At 36.5% G+C, this 19,472-nt stretch overlaps 1 protein-coding gene across 3 annotated transcripts in view; it reads right to left on the reverse strand.

The window, feature by feature from the left end:
- The window catches only part of Myo81F (unconventional myosin 81F), a 51,031-nt gene that overhangs the window by 25,149 nt on the left and 6,410 nt on the right, over positions 1–19,472 (reverse strand). For all 3 annotated transcript variants that reach the window (XR_013059989.1, XM_033339037.2, XM_033339036.2), the window contains exons 2-3: positions 16,360–16,466; positions 2,031–2,093 (exon numbers count right to left, since the gene is read on the reverse strand). Coding sequence is in view for 2 of the 3 variants with exons in the window: in XM_033339037.2 (XP_033194928.1) it covers positions 2,031–2,093; positions 16,360–16,466 (170 nt within the window). In the remaining variant the exon portion in view is untranslated. The remainder of the gene's footprint in view (positions 1–2,030; positions 2,094–16,359; positions 16,467–19,472) is intronic.

Consider the following 19,472-nt stretch of genomic DNA (forward strand, 5'->3'; position numbering starts at 1 on the left):
AAGATAAAGATATATCGTCCAATTAAGTTTCACGCGAATTAATATCTTTGAATAATTCATACGTTGAAACGAAAGGAGAAGTAGGAATGTAATAGTTTTTGCAGAATTTCCTTCCTGTTGTGTCGCTATTTTTAGCGATATTTACAGTTTACAGAAATATATAATATAAAAAATGAGGGCAGTTTGGTGTTTTCGCAGTTGTAAAAATAAATGGATTACTCATCGATTCGTCGGCAACGGAGTGTATCGTGACCTACAAAACCCTTCAAGAGTTGATCGGTCGTCTCGCGATATCTCCACGAAAGCACGTCGTGGCTTCCGTTTCCTGTTTTCAAACCGAGGCCTAGCAATTCCAATACGATAAAGGCGTCCTGTCGTCGGCATTCTCTTGTGCCGACGAAATATATTTGATAAAAATGTACGTCGCGTTATTATAACACGTCTTTCACAATAAATTACCATTCTCTCTTCCATAATATGTATCCCTAATTATCGCAATAAATATATTTCGGTTTTATATTGCAATTAACAAACGCAATCTTTATAAATAAATTGTTAATGAAACAAAAATGATATAACGCTATTTTTAAAATATGGATTTACTTAAAGGCATTCTGTTCCGCGTTGATGAAATAAACCACTTAAAAACGTACATCGCGTTACTTTAAAATATAATTCACTGTAAATTACCAAGTTCCCCCTGTGTTCTTATTTAACGTAACAAGCATGTTTCATCCTCATAATGGAAGTAATACTGTAACTTCGAAATGAACCATTAGCATAAAAATGATATTGTACTGTTTGCGATATTATTACGCGATTTAATAATAAGGAGGTAAAAATTCTATCGTTAATAATTTCGAGAATTTTTCAAGCTTCTGAAAACTTCTTCGCAGCAATAATTTAATAATGAAACATTCGTAATATTTCTGGCAAATTACTTGAACATTATTATGCAATTATTCAAAATAGTTTTGGAATTATTTCATAATTAAAAAAAAAAAAAAAAGAGGAAACTCTCCACCATTAATAACTCTGATAATTTTTGAACGTTCTAAACGGTTCTTCCACAGGAGTAATTTAATAATGAATCTTTCATTATACACGTGACCAAATTCTTAATTGTATACGATAGGAGAAACCAATTATTGCTTGCAAAGGAGAGGGGATAGGCACGTGCAGTCTGCTCCGTTCTTCGAGGCAGACGCCGTGTTTAATATTTGCTATTCTTCGACAGCACTTCCTGCATACATTTGACGCCGGAAGTGCGTAAGTAATTGCGCATTTCAGCAACCGCGGCACACTCTTTGTTGTTTTAATTCAGCTGCAATCCTCGGGTATGTAGCAATTTCATCGTGAGAAATATTTAAAACACGTATTCTTACAAAAGCTCTTCTCTACATAGTAGAATCTGCAGAGGAAGTTAATATTCTATAAAATATATCGGCATACCAAAACTATTACTTTCTCTAAGAAAGATAAATATAAGAAACTAGAACGTTTCTTCGAAGAATAGTTCTTTATGTAATTTTATAAATATTTATATGAAAAGGAGGTGCTTCCTCTTTACAAATTTTCTTACAATTTAGTACGCACTGGAGAAGTTAATGTAACGTAGCTGATAAGGAAAAGACAAGTTCTTGGGTCCAATGATATAAACTTTCAAAAATATATAAATAAAAATTTCTTGTAATATAATTTTGGTATTCCTGGCTAGTCGAAAGATTTCACCGTATAAAGAAATCTCTTCTATATTACGTTACTCGCTCTAGAAATATATTACGATGAAAGACTCACTCTACACTAATATCCGTATTATGATTCACGTTCTCGATAACGCTAATTACCTCCATTCATTACCAATCCATTACAATGAGTAAAATTTCAACTCATAACCCCTACGATTCCCAATCGAACGATTGCCTCGATTCAAATAAAGAAAAAAAAAAAAAAGGTCAGAGGAATCTAGTATTCGTCTTAAGCAGTGTGCATTAAAAGATAATCACGCGAAACGGTTCTAATTTACTCACGTTCGTGTAGAAGTCCACCTCTTTGTACGGATTCACAGCCACCAGTATGGATCCCGTGTACGTCTGGTCGTCGAATCGTAATATGCTAAAGTCAAGGAAAATTATCGAAGCAGCGACTCGTTAAATCGCTGATGCATTCAAGCAAGTCGTTCGTCTATTAATCTCACCGTGCGACCAAGAGATGCAAATGAATGGAGGAGGGGAAAGGAAAAGGAAAGGAAAGGAAAAAAAGGGGGGGTGGAAGGTGTGTTTACCCATAGCTGAAAGGAACCGTGTCGACGGCATTATTTCTCATTCCCCAACCTCGTGAACCGCCTTGAATGATAATGCGAGACGCATTTTGAATGGAGACCTACACTCTGTGCACGTGACGTCACGCGCAACCACGTAAATGCGTGTCGCTATTTCTCTTTTTCTTATTATATTAAACCGTTTTACGAAGTGTATGCCTGTTTCAGATGAAGAGGGAATTTCCTAACGTTTCATTGTCTTAGTTTAGGATTATCGTAAGAGCTTAAGAGTGATTGCTGAAAAAGAATCTTTTAATAACAAGAGCTGTAGGGAAATTTGTAATAATTCCTAATTCTTACGTTCAGAAACCTTTGAAAATTCTTATTATAATATTTGTAACTACACAGAGATCGAAATATATCACATTGCAATAATATGCCTGCAAGGAACGTCACCTCGAAAACAAAAACCCGAAAGCAAAGGAAATTAATTCGATTCAAATGAAAAAATCAAAACCGAAGAGTCGGATTCAATGGAAACTGCGATCTCCGCCCCTGCAATCAGCCAGACGTTGTTCCTCCTCGTGATCCGAACTCCTACCCTCCTGGACGTAATTCATTCCGTCTCTCTGATTCGATCGACGATAGAGCGAAAGCGTAAGACAAAAGAAAAGCAGGGCCCGACGATAACTAAATGGTACATTCACCGATTGTTAGAGAGAGAGAGAGATTTTAACGATGTCTCGAATTACCGAACGAGTCTCCTTGTTATGTAGTTCATCTACAGACTTATCTGTCTTCCTTCCTTCTGTCTGGCTAACTGTTATCGAAGTACTCGATCCATTCTCCTTTATTTTAACCCTCGTCTCTATCCGTTGAAATTCGTGCGTATTCGATAGAGGAGAAAACAACGTTATAAAAATCAAGGTCGAAAGTAACCAAAGAAAATTTTCTATTTTTTAAATTTTAACTGTTGATAGTGGTTATCCGAGAAAGCAAAAACTAACTGATAATGGTTATTTAAACTTAATTAAAGTTTTAATTAATCGATTTTCTAACTAAAATCAGTTAAACGAAACCTATCTTATCACCAGTGCCAAAGTTAAAATAAACGTATACGTATTAACAAATTCAAATAAAATTGTCATAAAGACATCAACCCTTGCGCTACAATTTTTCCTTTAATTTAGGATACAACAATCATAATCTCCCATTTTCCTTCTTCTTTCTGCCTAGCTATTCGTTATCCGCCCGATTCATCCCCTCTCACTTCAATTCTCGTTTCTATTGCTTGAAACCAATCCGTATTTGATAGAGAAGAAGATTATCGAGAGCGGTGGTTCGATCGAGGAAGAATCCTCGAGAGAATGGTTGGCGATTTTCGGCCTCCCTTGCATAATAACCGAACGATGACACGCTTCCGGCGGTAGATCTAGATGGGGTGGAGGACGTCGAAATGACGTCACACCCGGGGGTTGAGTACGAACCGATGACTCACGGATGAATGCCAGCAGCGAGAAAGGGGATGATATAAGTACTATAACCGTATACCCTTCTGTAACATTTGAAACAGCAGGCTGACCCCCCATCGACTGGTTTTTGGGACTAGTGGTGAAGCTGGCTTGCACTTTGCAACCATCTAAATGTGCAAGCCTCTGTAGTTTCTGCGTTTTGTGCGGAAAGTTTGAAAACACGTTGAGAATTATTAGAGGCAACGAAGACGGTGAAAAATTAAAGTATGGGCATGTTTTGAAATTAAAGTTTGAGACGAAACAGAGGAGAAGCGTAAGGTATTTTCTAAACTGTGTGTATCCGTGGTTTTCTGCAATTTCCCTGCTTTGTATAGAAAACTTGGAACTCGTTGGTGTTTGCAAGGATCAAGGTCTATCGGAAGCAATGGGGGCGTGGTGAAAAATAAAAACCTGAGGATGATTTGAGATGAAAGAGTGATGAAGCGTGAGACGGCTGAGCTTCCTTTAGCTTCTCTATTTTATACGAAAAGATTGGAAATAATTGAATCTTATCGCCGCGTGAAGAAATCGAGCGTTGTTAGAAGCAACGGACACGGTAAAAAAATAAAATTTAGGGGATGATTTGAAACGAAAGAAGAGATATAAGGTACTTTTTAAACTTCGTGTATCGATGGCTGAACTTTCTGTAGTTCCTGTGTATCGGATTGAGAAAATTGCGAGTTATTGGAGTTAATGGTGAAGAATAAGAATCTATAGGGATGGTCTGAATCGATCGGATGGGCAAAGTGTAAGATGCCTTATAAACTTTATGTATAGTTGACACAATATAGTGTATCGATAGTTGACACGATATTATGTATCATTAGCTATATATCATAGGTTTGGTCAATTTAGCTTCTGTGTGGTTCAAAGTTGTCGGTTTAAGATGGACTACCACAAACAACATCATTCTGCGAACAGTATATTCTATTTCGGGTAGACGCTCATTTTGATTTCAAGAGAAGCTTTTACGTGCTTAATGGACTGGCTTTTTACGGCTGCCTTGAGCTTGATATGTCGAAGAAGGTTACTGAAGGAATAGTAAACGGGGATGGTCTTTGTCCCGTCACTTTTCATTTTTCCTGCTCGATCGATGAAGCTGCCTTTCGTCAGGCTAACTTGAGTCCTGTGTAAACGACAGGTAGAAGGTTACCTTTACGTCGCAGTAAAGAAAGAAATATTTGCCAGCGGACGGAAAGGTCGTCGACTAAAATAGACGTAATGTCGCCTGATATGGAGGAGGTTGCTGGAGAAGGCGTCATCAACCCTCTACTTTTTGGCCAACGTAAAGGAAGAGAAATGCGAGTCGTTCGCTTGCTGGCTTATACCACAGATATCCATGGATTTATTATTCCATTCTTTTACTAGATTATTGTATCTCTGAGGAAGTTACAAAATTCTTCGAAAACTACCGTATATTAACTCTCAGACAATAGTATACAAGTTGGCTCAATTCTGACACATGTAAACTTTTTACGTTTATTACATTCTAAGCTATTGCATTGGCCACAAATCATTCCTCATTTATTATAATACTTTATAAAGTTTGTAAGATCTGTTTATATCTTTATAAATTTCATAAGATTCTACTTTATCCATTATGAAAGCATCTTCATCAATTTTCATTCATCTTCTTTCGCTACTTTCATATTAATTCCAACATGATTCCTCATAATCCTATCGTGTAGTGTATTGGTTGAAGACATGTGTTAGACAAACAATTATATACATAGTACTTTCTTTCAATATATTCCAGATTATTCTAACCCGAGAGAGCTGTTCATTAGAAAAAAAATAGGCACAAGAAGTAAGTGTAAAAATCAAATTATAACAGAAGACAAGCTAATTAGTTTGAGCAACGTATCACAATAAGATCGTAACCACGAATGGATTAAAATAATTAAAAAGAAATTAAACAATCCACGTATCAGGATCAGAATCTCCCATTGGAGAAGCAGGAAACACGGTTCTGTTTGTAATCCGCAGGAAACTCCTTATGGGCAGTCGCATTTCCTTCCATTGTCGTTGACGATATTAATCTTTCGTCGTAGAGAAAAGCGTTCCGAAAGAGGAATTCGTGAAATTCCACTGAAAAATACTTCGTATTTAACGTGCACAGAGAGATTTTTATTGTACAATTTCAAAGACGTTTCACGTTCGAGAGATCGGTTGAAACGCAACGTTATGTCGACGAAGCAGCAGAAGAATTCTCTCGCATTGAATTGGAACCGATCAGTGCATCGTTGGAAAAATGGTTTCGACAAAATCTAACGCTAAAATTGTCACAGAGTAAGCTCGATATGCAGCGACGCAAGAAAATATAAGGAAATCGTTATATCGAAGCCTTTGGCGAGCGTTTCTGCAGTCAAACCAGCTTATTTGTCTTTGGCTGTGGCCTGTGAGAAAAGTACTAAAAGCAGCCAGCGCTGTAGCTTCTAAAGATGGGAATGTAATCATCCGCTCACTTTTTTTCTATATCTTGTTCTTTGTCTGGAGGCGGGCGAATTCTTTCAGATGTTCGAGGCTTTTGTGGATAGGGCAACGAACAACCTCTGAAGCGTGTTTTCCTAATTGGAATAATCATTGCTGCTCGAATTTCACGCTAATCACGCGTGAAATGAATTGATAGTGTTGCATATTCTTAGAGAGAATAACAGAATATTTTGTAGACCAAAAATGAACGAATCATTCTGCAATGATATTACCCAGACAAGATATAAAGAAAATGATTTCAGAATAAATCATGAAAATGAATAATGTAAAGGATATTCAAAGATGGGCATAAAAAGAGTCTTATCGAATGAAAAACATTTAAGAAAGTATACAAATAGTAATCCAAAAGGACACCGTAACGATAATCTCAGAAAATATACCAGGAAATGTAAATAAATATCTCCAACAATAACCCTTTAAAAAAGCACGAAAGGAAAGACTATAAAGTTAAAAATAAAAAGAAACAACAAAAATTTACAAGAAAAGATACGAATACAAATCTGAGAAACTAGCATTAAAATGATAAATTTCCAAGAAATAAGATAATCTAGAAGAAGCAGCCGCCTGCAGTAACTCTAATCACAAAGTACAGCATTTCCGTTTCGGACATCGTCACCACTCGACCTCGCTTCTCGACATTTCCCGCATTTCCACTGCACCACCTAATGACGGTCAGTATCCGGTTCGAGGGTCAACAGACAAACGTTGCAAACAGGATGGCTGACCCAGAAACCCGGGAAGGACAATTTTGCGCGCGCGCACCGGACAAGAAGAGCATGAAATTTTCAATAAAACGCAACCCCCATACACACCGGCGAACCGGGTGACCTGAAAGGAGGCTGGTCCGGAAAAGGATCAATCTCCATCCCTTTTTCTAGCTGCAGAAATCTTGATATAAACGAGCGTGAGATCTTCGATCGATATAAACGATAACCAAGAGGATTTCGTTTCAATGCATCGTTGATATAAGATATTTCGTTAACCTTTCCGATACTATACTCGATAAGTTGTTAATTGATTAAACTATATGTGAATTTACTTTGAATCAAACGGGTCATGAATTTAGAGTATCATATTCTGTGTACAAAATCATAAGGAAAAATGTGTTTCTGTTATTTCTTATTATATCGAATATTAAAAACGAATTTCTTTTCACAAGGAAATTAAAACGAAAGATGAAAATATGTATATATAATATAAAAGAAGAAACAAACTTTCATTCATACACTTGGCAAAATTACAATCCCCAAAGGTATATCAAACTTTATAGAATGCAAAAATCTCCTAAATTCTGCAAAAGTTTCTAAAATCAAACTTCCAAAAAAATGTACCATTGTAAATCTATAATTCTGTTAATTTCATAAAATAGAAAGGTTTTTGTTCAATTTCACTATTATAATTTAATGCTAATTTTTGATAAACGTAAGATTCACAAGCTTCTATATCTTTTCATATTAAACTATCATCAACCGAGTTAAATTGGGCGGTATAAAGACCTTTACACGTTCTGATAGACTTGGTTGCTTGGTTTCTTTTCGTGGCCCAGTTCGGTTTCGCATCGACAGTTTCAGCAAACACGGGACACAGGGTTTTCTCGAGAGACTGCCGCATATCCGGTCTTGTGTATTCCATCTCTGTTTCGTTCCATGGCTTCGTCGAGGGTTTCGAAACGCGCCACTAAAAGGTGGCCGAGCTTCGTCCTCGACGAAAGCAATTGATGCAGCCGGCTAAGAGCGCTTCGCCAGCGAGAGGTTAATGAGAGCGAACCACCCTCCGCCTCGCAAACCTATTCGCCTCGTGTACACGTGTATAGTCGGAGGAAGAAGCGTAGAGAGATCGTGCAATCGGTATCGAGGCGTATATGCTTCAAGTATACGTGTTTTTTTAGGTATTTAACCTGCTAACCGCGGAGTTTCGTTTCAAAAATCCGTTACGAGTCGCGTAGTTAAAATCAAGCAATGACGAGTATATACGTCGAACGCAGGGCAAATGCTGGTATTATAAATTTTTCGAAGAAAGCGAAACGAGGAAGGATTACATTTTAATTGGATAAAAAATTAATAATTTATTGTTATGAAAGGTATGTATTGTTGTTATTAGAAACTTAAAGATTGCCAAAAAAATAATAAAGTAAATTACACAAAACAATTTGGGCAATAGCCGATATACGCAGTAAAGTACACAAATAGGGATGCATTGGGGAAAATAATCAACCCAATTTATAAAAAACAATACATTGTACGTATAACCGGTATACTAAAGAGAATAATCAAATAATCAAACTTTTTCTTGTAAAATACATAATAGGTTTATTGGGAGTATAAAGGAAACATACTACTAAATGCCATTTAAATGGTAATTTTTTATTTCACACGACGAGTATACACGTCAATCGCACAGAAATACAGTTTTGGATTCACGTTTATACACGTCGAACTCAATTAACTGGTTAAAGACGCATCCGGGTAAATATATAATCCGAAGAAATATTTCTATAGCAATATGAAATTACTAATTATACTAATACACCAATAACTAGTTATATTTGAGCATAATCTTCGTTTCAATTAACAACACTGATATTGGTAAATACGAATAACAACTGTGTTATAGAAATTACAAACTGTAAGATTCTCCCAATGAAACTATATTAATTAATAAAAAAAATGAAATGAATATATCAACAAGCAATACAAATAATAAAGATCCAAATTTTCCTTCTTATCTACATCGCAAACAATTTTTGTATTAATTTTTACAAGAAATTTGATCAGAAGAGATAAAAGCTCTAAATGTTACGTAAAAAAAGAAAAACCTAATCTCGTTTATGATTACATTCCTTTCTAGTCCATTCATTCAATCTTTATCGTAAACTTCCGGTATATGTCACACAGTGAAACTTTTCTTCAAATACCAGCGAAGAAAGATATCGAGAAATATGATTTGTGTGACGTCATGTAAGCGTCGATAATATTTGGATGAAAGCTCGATTCGTTCACACGTGGGGAAAAAACACGAGTTAAGAGCGAGCAACTCTTTTGGTCCCTTCACTGACTACATTTCATCGGCACCCATTATCTACCTACCTCTCATACGAGCTACCCAACGCTCCTTTTCCACAGGCTAGTTTCTCTTTCGTGATATCGGATTAACCCTAGTCCGGACGACAACGTCGAAACCGGAAGCTGAGAATCCCCTCGCGCGTCCCTTATGCAACTCTGGTTATCTGATCGAGCATCATTCATCGTCTTCTTTCCCTAGTCTCCACCCACGGTTATCTCGTTTACCCTGCGCCTCGACCACCAGTGGGTTTTAATTTTGTACATGCACACGTGCAGCTCGATACAACCACGTTCACAGATTTAAGTTAATACATAAAATGTACATTAAAACTATTCGATAAATAGCTTTTAAAGAAAATTGTTTGTTTTCTGCTAATGTATCTTGTTATCTATCCACTCTGATTCCTGTTCAATATTTACAGAAAATTTTTTTATCGTACGTTATCTAAGTTTTCTTAAGTTTCTTATATAATATGCAGGGTGGTTGGTAACTGGTGGTACAAGCGGAAAGGGGGTGATTCTACGCGAAAAAAGAAATGGAAAATATAGAATAAAAATTTCTTTTTTAATTTTTCCATCGAGACAACGATCTACAGTGAGATCCGTTATAACGTACCGCACGCGTACCGAGCGAAAATTCAAAGTCGATTTTCTCGAAAACAAGGCCTCGAACGAAAAATATTTATTCTATATTTTCGACTTCTTTTTTCGCGTAGAATCACCCCCCTTTCCGCTTGTACCACCAGTTACCAACTATTGTGTATATGGCAAACGGAAAGATCTCATTAAATAATTTTCTTTCGATAAAGTTATTTATTATTATATTCCAATTACTATCTCCAACTTTTTCTGCCTACTTGTAAAATTATTTAAAATTATTTCCTATTACTCAAATTTTTCATTATTACATTTTAATCGCCATTTCCTATTAAAATCCCAGCTCCTAAAATTATTTCCTGCTGTATCATAATTATTTATTATTTCCTACTACGAAAACTCCATTATTTCCCAGCTAAATTCACGTGACAAAGTACAAAGGAGGCAGAAGCCAGAGGCTCGCGAGGACGTCAACGTCAGATCTCCGCAGTTGAGCCTCTTATTTGTATGCTATCGATGTTTTCACCGCGACGAGCTAGGCGGCGAAAGACACGGATCGTCGTTGCTGTCGGTTCGCCTCGGAACTTTCAATTTTCCTAACGAAATTAACCGTGACAAAAGACCGGGAACCCGTTGCTTGGTAAAACTGTACCGGTTTCGTGTAATTAGTCCTGGCCGTCGTACTTTAACGAGATTCGATCGGCCGTCACGGCACAAACGTTTCCGTAATGGAGGCGAAAGAGATTCGCTTAAATGGAATTGATTATATTCGTTCGATCGTTGTTGGAAGAACGAGATAATTGGAAGCACGATATAATTTGCCTATATCACGAAATTGCAACTAATAATAGCTAAGTTGTGCACTACACTAAAGCTTCTTTTTTATTCGTATTCGTTATAAGAATAATCGATTGCAGGTTTTCATGGCTCATCTAATGTTTCGTATAAATAAACTATGGTGCAGTAATGTAGAAGTAAATGAAGAAAATAACGTTTCAAAAATGTATATGTTATTCTCTAATTTTTCGATTACGATTTTATGACTATATGTTCTGACTTTATTAACACAGCCTTAACATTTTTCTGCAGAATTATAACAATGAAAAATGTGTATATGGAATCCAGGAAATAGTGCGATTAAAATGTAGTAATAAATAAATACGTATACGTAATAGCAGAAAACAATAAAAATTTCCTCGTCTATCCTTCAGCGAGTTTGTTACTATTTCTTATATCGCAACATATAAAATAATTTGTCCTACTCTCTGCATCCTTCAGATCCTCCGATCGCAAATAATTTTCCAAAATCTGTGTTAACACTTCCAAACGTCTGATCAATCTCTTATTCGCCTAAAATTTAACCAATAGCCAACCGCTAAATAGCGTAAATAACCAAAAGAAAGGAACCAGCATTCTTCCGTCTCTCACGGATATTATGAGGGAAAAGGGTATCCATTAACTAAAAAGCATTCTACAGCGAACTTCGATTTCAATCGTAACCAAGTGGAAAGCTCGTTGAACGATCTATGGAAGCACGGAAATGGAGGAGGAACTGTCCGGCATAGAAATTCGAAGGAACATCGCCGGTTTCTTTAACGTCCGCGTGATTTCTCGATTACATCATCGTGCAAAAACGACGATTTCCGTGGTGTTCCGTTTCCAGCGAGAGGAACGCCCGCTGCTGCGCACGATTCTTGGCACAAGGGCCATCATTTTGTCGAAAAGCGAACGCCTCACGGCGTTTTATCGCCGACGTATTATTTCACCCGGTAATAATGTGCAATCTCGCAGTTTAATATCGACGCTGACGTAAATACATTACCATTGAAAGGTGTATCGAGTTGGCTACTTCTTCACACAGATTGCCGTTTAATCACGGAAAAATTGAGGATTTTAATAGTTCTAGCCGTGTTGCAGTTACTATGGTTATATGCTTATTATGGCTAAGAACTTTGATTTTTCAAATTGTTAATTAGTCCATCTCGATATTCAAACGCGTAATCTTTAACATTTGATGCGAGATGCTACAACCATATTATATCGTGAAAATTACTATTCTTATTACACGAACCTGTCCAAATTATTGGATTTTTTAAGATAAGAAACATTTTAAAAAGGTAAGAAAGTTGTTAAACTTATTATACAACTTCTTCCATTTTTATCACTTTGTTCGTTCTAATATTGGAATATACAGGGTGGTTGGTATCTGGTGGTACAAGCGGAAAGGGGGTGATTCTACGCGAAAAAAGAAGTCGAAAATATAGAATAAAAATTTTTCGTTTGAGGTCTTGTTTTCGAGAAAATCGACTTTGAATTTTCGCTCGGTACGCGTGCAATACGTTAAGGTAAGAAAGTTGTTAAACTTATTATACAACTTTTTCCATTTTTATCACTTTGTTCGTTCTAATATTGGAATATACAGGGAGGTTGGTATCTGGACCACCAGAAAATATACAATAAAATTTTTTTTTTAATTTTTCCATCGAGACAACGATCTACAGTGAGATCCGTTATAACGAGAGGTGATAAAGTGCACGCGTACCGAGCGAAGATTCAAAGTCGATTTTCTCGAAAACGAAGCCTCGAACGAAAAATTTTTATTCTATATTTTCGACTTCTTTTTTCGCGTAGAATCACCCCCTTTCCGCTTGTACCACCAATTACCAACCACCCTGTATATATATAACTTCGATATATCTGACCGATTTTACGGTTTATCTATATCGTAAAGGCTACTGTACTTTATCTGTGCTACTGAAAGGTATCTTTCTCGATCGAAATAGCACTCGCAAAGGCGAGCGGTTCGTAGTGCAGCTATTTAATCAACCTGCGATCTATCGATCGGGCCCTTTGGGAGGAACCAGGATACACCGCGGCTAGTTCTATTAGCTATACGGTTGATAGTCTAAAGGAAATTCTGATACATTGTACGATCGGCCCGATCTTTTATCAAAAGTAATCTATAAGAAATTCCGCATTTTTATGTTATTTCCTATTTTTTATAAAGAATTTTTATGTTCCAGATATTTTTAATTGTGTGTTTTTGTAGAAATGTTCTTTTAGAAAACCTTCAATTATTTACAAAATCCAGTATCAGACGTTATCTAAAAGTCCAGTGACATACAAGAGATAAATCCGATCAGGAGTTAACAGTTGATGTTTCAATTTAGCTTTTTATATGGTGGTTTCCCGTGTACAATTGCTTAGATTTATGAAAACAACCCGTTTTAATCAATCTAAAAGCATCAGAATATGAAAAATATCTAGAAATTTGAAGTGTAGCGTTGTCGGATGATACTGATTGTTTTTAGTTGAATTTAAAGTAATCAACGATACGTGTTGTTTGGAATTGATAGTGGAAATCACAGGATGTGGTTAGTTACTTATACTAATTACGCGTGGATTGATTGATATGTAGTATGTTCAGTGTTTGGTCATTGAATATACGGTTTTATTCGTTCACTGCAATCAACCGATAATTAAACTTCCTGCGGAGGCTGCACGATCTGTGACTGCACACTGAAATTATTCGAGCCTACATTTTAATTGAATACGCTAATTTAATATCGGAGAACGAAAGAAACTGAAGAATCTATGATGTAATTTACAATTTGGATATGTAGAAAAATATTCAGCTGTAATTATTTTTCTCGATTCTTCTTCTGGATTGAGGCGATACGTAAAATCAAATTGAAAATGTAAACGGAGTTAATGTAAAGAACGTAGAAAAGAATGTAACAGAGTTAGGAATACAAACTTACATAAACGGCCATAGTCTATAAATTATTAACAACAACGATATTATTCCATTAATTATCGAATGTCGCAATGAAAAATGAAAAGGAAGAACCTACGAAGAAGAGAACATTTTCTTTGGTAAAAGCTTTGTCATCGTTGATTTCGTGGCCAATTTGACGTCTATGCGTCCCACACGTCGCGTTCTGCGACGTTCATCGTCGTAATGCACGAGGAAGTGTCCACTAACGAGTGCGTTCCAACGACGACCTAAATCATCGAAGCGGACGCATCACGCGTTTGAATTCCGGTGTTTGATCCATACCGAACCATACCGAAGAGCAAAAACTATGCCGCTACTGGTTAGGCGAATCGTGCCGGCTTCGTTAACGACCCATCATCGTCTATTCGTGTTGGAAAATCGATTACACGTTCCTTTCGAATTCAGTGTAACATCACGAATATCCTAGCGCTTTACGACAGAACAAAGTGTTCTTAATTTAATTCCAGTTTAACGATGGTAAATTCGTATTTAATTTTAGAAAAATTTATATAGAAATCTAACAATTAATCCCTTAACGTTCAACTTCTAATGCATCAAACAATTAGATAATTCATCTTAACCATTAATTTCATTTGCTCTAGTTTTACAAATTTATTATAATTCTGTAAGCTTTGACAGAAACCCAAAACCTCTGCAATGTTTCCACAAATACGATACGTTACTTCCGTCAATTCGACTAACGAACTAAAACAATAAAAAGTAATTATAGTTACATAATTATTTTTCCCTACTACGAAAACAACTGACCTCTCCGGCATAAACCTCCAATATCCCGAAAAACATAATACAATACTGTCTCCGATCCAACTAACGAAAACCAATGAATTAGCTATCTCTTCCTAAGTTCAATACCCTCTTCAACAAACCTCCTCATCCTCTCCAATATCTGGAAGAAAGTAATACAATACTTGCAGCAGTTCAACCAACGAAACTAATAAAAATCAGCGAATCAACTATTTTTCTTTCTATTCGTTGGTAAGCCAATTAAGAGGAAAACCAATCCAATTAAGATATCAAGAAAAGGGTCACCGCGAACTTGCCAGACTCCTAAACTTCCCTCGATATTTCCAGCTCGAAGGCGAGTCGATATTATGCGTGTGCCTATGAGAATATCGAGCCATACTCGTAATAAAAGGCACGGATGATCATTTGGACGTCTTTTCGCCCTCTAGCCATAGATCACGAACGTAGGATAATCGAAAGAAGGGTGAGGGGTGGATTGAAGCACGACAAGAAACTACAGTGGGTCGGGTCGGTGTCGGTCGTTGGGTCGGTGAAACCAGAGGATGAATGGGTCTGGCCCTGGGGTGGTTCACCAGCTGACTGGGGTTGTCGTCATGGCAACGAACCAACCCGGGAGCAACGCCCCACCCCTGCAAAATTCATACGTATAGTTCTTCTCTTCTTTAAACTACCCCCGTTTCTTCCGTTTTCTTCGTCGCTTTCGTTCTTTCTCTCGCTATTTCATACTCTATTGCACTAGGTTTCTCCGCTTTTAATTCCCTTTCCTAATGCTGGTTCTCTGTTTGCCGGGATAGAGATGTGACAGAGATAGTTTTGTCTTGGACTATTTACATCTTTATGGGTTTGCTGGCTTTTTCAGTTTCTTTTGATTTGAGAACCTCCGAGAGATATGGAAACTCCAGAAGTAGGTATACGTAGTTTATTTCGTCGAGAAGTTTAGCAAGTTCGAGATGTTTAGGAATTTTGGCGAATCGAAAGGAACTTAAGGGTCTGGGGAAAAGTACGGGTAGTTGGAAAATGTGTATTGGCGATTGAGGAGGTGTATTGGAAGTTTCAGATATCCCGGAATTTCGGTGAATTTGGAAGAGTTTATGAGATTGATCTATAGTAAAATTGTAGATTTGAAATTATTCTTTAACAGTATTTTTGGAAGTTTGACTTAGTTCCTCAATATTTATATTAATACGAATAATATTTAAATTTTTACTCTTGACCTTAGTAAATTTAATATTACACTTTAACGCAGTCCTAAAGTATCTAACATTGCACTCTAGCATTATTCTAAAAAATTTGACATTATTCTTTAATGTGCTAGCTTTTCACCAGCTCCAAACGTCCTTTCACTTAGAGGCCAAAAATTGTTAAAAATTTCAATATGAAATACCTTAGTTCCAATGCCGCAATACTGTTGAGAAAGAGGAGGAGCAGAAGGAACTCGAGAGAGAGTTATACGTAGGAATGCGCGAAGAATTCTAACTCCAGGGCATACTAACGTACGAATTGTGAAATGAACGGACGTCCGTTCACTGTTTTTTGCGAAACTCTCGGACGAACAGAACAAGACGGTTCACACGTGGTGTAGCATTTTTATGCGATCATATTCATATGGAAGATGTTGCAATCGTACTCGAATCAATTTCTAATTTAATCGCTGATTTAACATCATAAAAAAACTACTAAAAAATATCCTATCTAATAAATTTCTAAATTAAAGATGTATGCGAATTTTTTGAAAAAGTTACGGTATAAAGAAATATGCATTTGTGTATAAAAAAAAGTGTAAAAATAAAACCAATTAACATATGTTTAAGATAGAAAATAATAAGATAATTCTTACCTAATACCTAGGTATAAGAATGAATTTTAATTAATTAAAGTTCGACCAAAGGATACGTATATCTGGTCCCTCTTATAGCGGACTTGGAGATTCCGATTAATTCCCGTTTCATCGATGTCACTGATGACTGTCATATCCGGGACACCCAACTCAGGGCTGGAGCCTGAAACAAAAAAAGAAAGAAAATTTCCTTTATATTTAAGAACTCAATCCAGCGAGGTCATGTTAGCTTTTCCAAGCTGTCGGTCATCCGAGCTCGGCCGACCACTTAACACTGATCCCGTTCGTTTGGAAGGAGCGCGATATGGAAACTGGTAAATTCCCTGACCACCTGTTGTTCTGTTCGGACAATATTGTACGTGACGATTCCTTGGTGCCAGCAGTGGTCAATTTTCAACGCGATTCAACGTGTTCATAGAAAAGCCACTATAATATTGGATCAAACACAAACATGACTACGTACGTGATTTTCTAACTTATTCTATTATTTATTTTGTTACAGGTTATCCATAAGATGCACATTTTATAATGTTTAATACATTATCAAATATTTCCCAATATTTCATAATAATTGATTAACACATTACCAGTAACGGGTTAAATTTTATTATCATAAGGAATTGTATTCCTCAATAAAATAATAAATTTTCTAATTAATGAAAAAATAATATATAAAAATATTTTAAATGTAAAACAATAATACAGAAAAATATTGTAAATATAAAAAAAATAATATTTTATCAACTATGTATAATAATTTTCCTAGTCTTCTATCCGCTTTAATATCCAAAGAAATCTCCATTTCAAACCCGTTAGCATTAATTAAAACGCACATAATACACATGTGATACACGTACGTACATATTTCCTCGCGTAATTCTGTTCGAAGAATTCAATGGAATCAGTGTTACGGGGTTTCAAGGAAAGATTCCAGCTGTTTGATCGCAATCACAATTTAATTAACGTGCCCTCACGATGACGAACCAAGTGAGGGATCGTGCACACAGTGCTTACCCCAAACGCGGTGATCTCTGATGTAACTGCTGCGGTTTGTCTTCTTTCCCCGGTTCATTAACCAATCCTTTGTATATAACCTATGTACATTCGCGAGTTTTTTTTTTCCTTTTCACCCCGCTGCGGTTTATCGCCGGGGAAACACTGCGAAAACGATGGAATTAACCTTTACACTGCGACAGTCGAGTATAATTGAACGCTTCTGCATTTCTGTTCATTGCAGTATTCGTTAATCTTTCTACGTTCCTCGATTCATTTTCCATCGAATCGTATTTTTCCACGATTTAAAATCTTCATTATTCACATCATATATTCACGTCATAATTAGGGATATATATTTTTCGATAGTTAGAAAATTTCTTTAGTTTAAGAAAAAAAGAAAGAATTGTGTTCTTCAGTTAGAAATTTTACTCACATCGCATATTCATTATAGTTGGAAATATTTATTTTTCTACAATTGGAATATTTCTTAAGGTTTAGAAAAATAAGAAAGAATTATTGTTAATACGTATTTACGAAGAATATCAAACACTGTTGCATTTTTAAATACTGCTTTCAATTTGATCAGATATATTTTTAAGAAATCAAAAAAAATATCTAGTCTCATCCGGTCAGAGCATCATCTCCAATCATCGCGGCGAACCACGTGCTCGCGGTACGCAGGTGCCATAGTAGCAGCAGCAGCAGCAGCAGCAGCACGTATGCACCTGCGAATATGTTGCACCTGCACGTCAGCTGCCATGGTCCTATTTCCCCAAGGTCGTATATCACGTGACTCTTTGTGGACCGTCTCGCTAACTATCGCGAAATTTGATACTTCATCCCGCAGTTTGAGACCCGTTTGACAATTTCTGACAATTTTCCTCTTTGCCACTTAGAAGATACATTTTTCACTTCTGATGAAACTTGAGACTTTTAAAAGCAAGAAGCTTCTAACAAATTGTAAGATCATTTATTATAAGCTTATATGTATACCAAACGATAAGACAAATAATATAAAATGCTACAAATAAAAATGACAAAAAGTATATACCTTGATATTTTGATCTTAAATAATTATATAAAAAGAACCGTATAATATCACAAAATAAAAACTGCCGAAAACTTAACATTTCATAAAAAAGCGATTCATCTTTGATGCAAGAAAGTTTGAAAAAAGCAAATGAGAATCTACACGATATACACAGCTCGGATTTAAACGTAATCCCACTCATAAAGCGGTCGACCCAGTCGACGTTTCCGAGATTAAGCCGTGTTTGCAAGAAAAGAGTATCGCTTGACGTAACGACCCTCGCGCGAACTCAAGGATCATTGCAACGGTCTTGTATTAAATTTCTATGGCTCGCGAATGGTAGTCCGACTAACGTTCTTCCCGTTTATTTCCATGAAATAAATCGCTTGTGCTCCTTCGCTCTCCTATATTTCCTTCCTCGCGCTTTGGAAACGGCGATTCCTTATCAGAACTGCCATCCGTTTCCCGGAGTTGACGAAGGTCCTCTGGCCATACTATTTAAATAGGAATGCAGCCAGAAACGATTCATGGCCGTACGTGACTGTCTTCGTAGATGGCGCGCGTGATTGTCATTCGATCGCGTGTCATTTGACTGGATTAGTTAACCCAGACTTTGTCAGTGATTTAGGCAAAACACGAACGATGCCAAGATAAGATCTCGAGACACTTGTGCAGGTGCTAAGATTGATGAATTTTTCGCTAGCCGTTTAACGAGTACACCGAGTTCGCATCCTTCATGGTCGCTACAAGTGCAGTAATTTACCGTGTAAGATACATTTAATCCATATCAGTGGAGAGCTGATAAATCTATTATTTGCCTTTTTCTTATTTGCCTTTTTCTTATTTGCCTTTACAAGGGCTCAATATCAGAGGGATTATACTGCATGATTCAATTTATTGATATTATGACTTATCACGGTTATATATGTAGATGTTATTAATAAATTCCGTAATTGTAGGTTATCCGACGGTAGTAGTTGTCTTATGATGGTAGTCCCTAGAGATTCCATTGGATGATTTAGTGTCTGATAGCCATAAAAAAGGAATAAAATTCAAATTCAAGCACGTTGTGGTTCACGCGACGCAGAAAAGATTGATCTAATATGCATTATGGTAGTAGTGTCGTACGGTGGAAATGAGCAC

This window comes from Bombus vancouverensis, chromosome 14 (genome assembly GCF_051014615.1).
Source record: "Bombus vancouverensis nearcticus chromosome 14, iyBomVanc1_principal, whole genome shotgun sequence".
Lineage (NCBI taxonomy): Eukaryota > Metazoa > Arthropoda > Insecta > Hymenoptera > Apidae > Bombus > Bombus vancouverensis.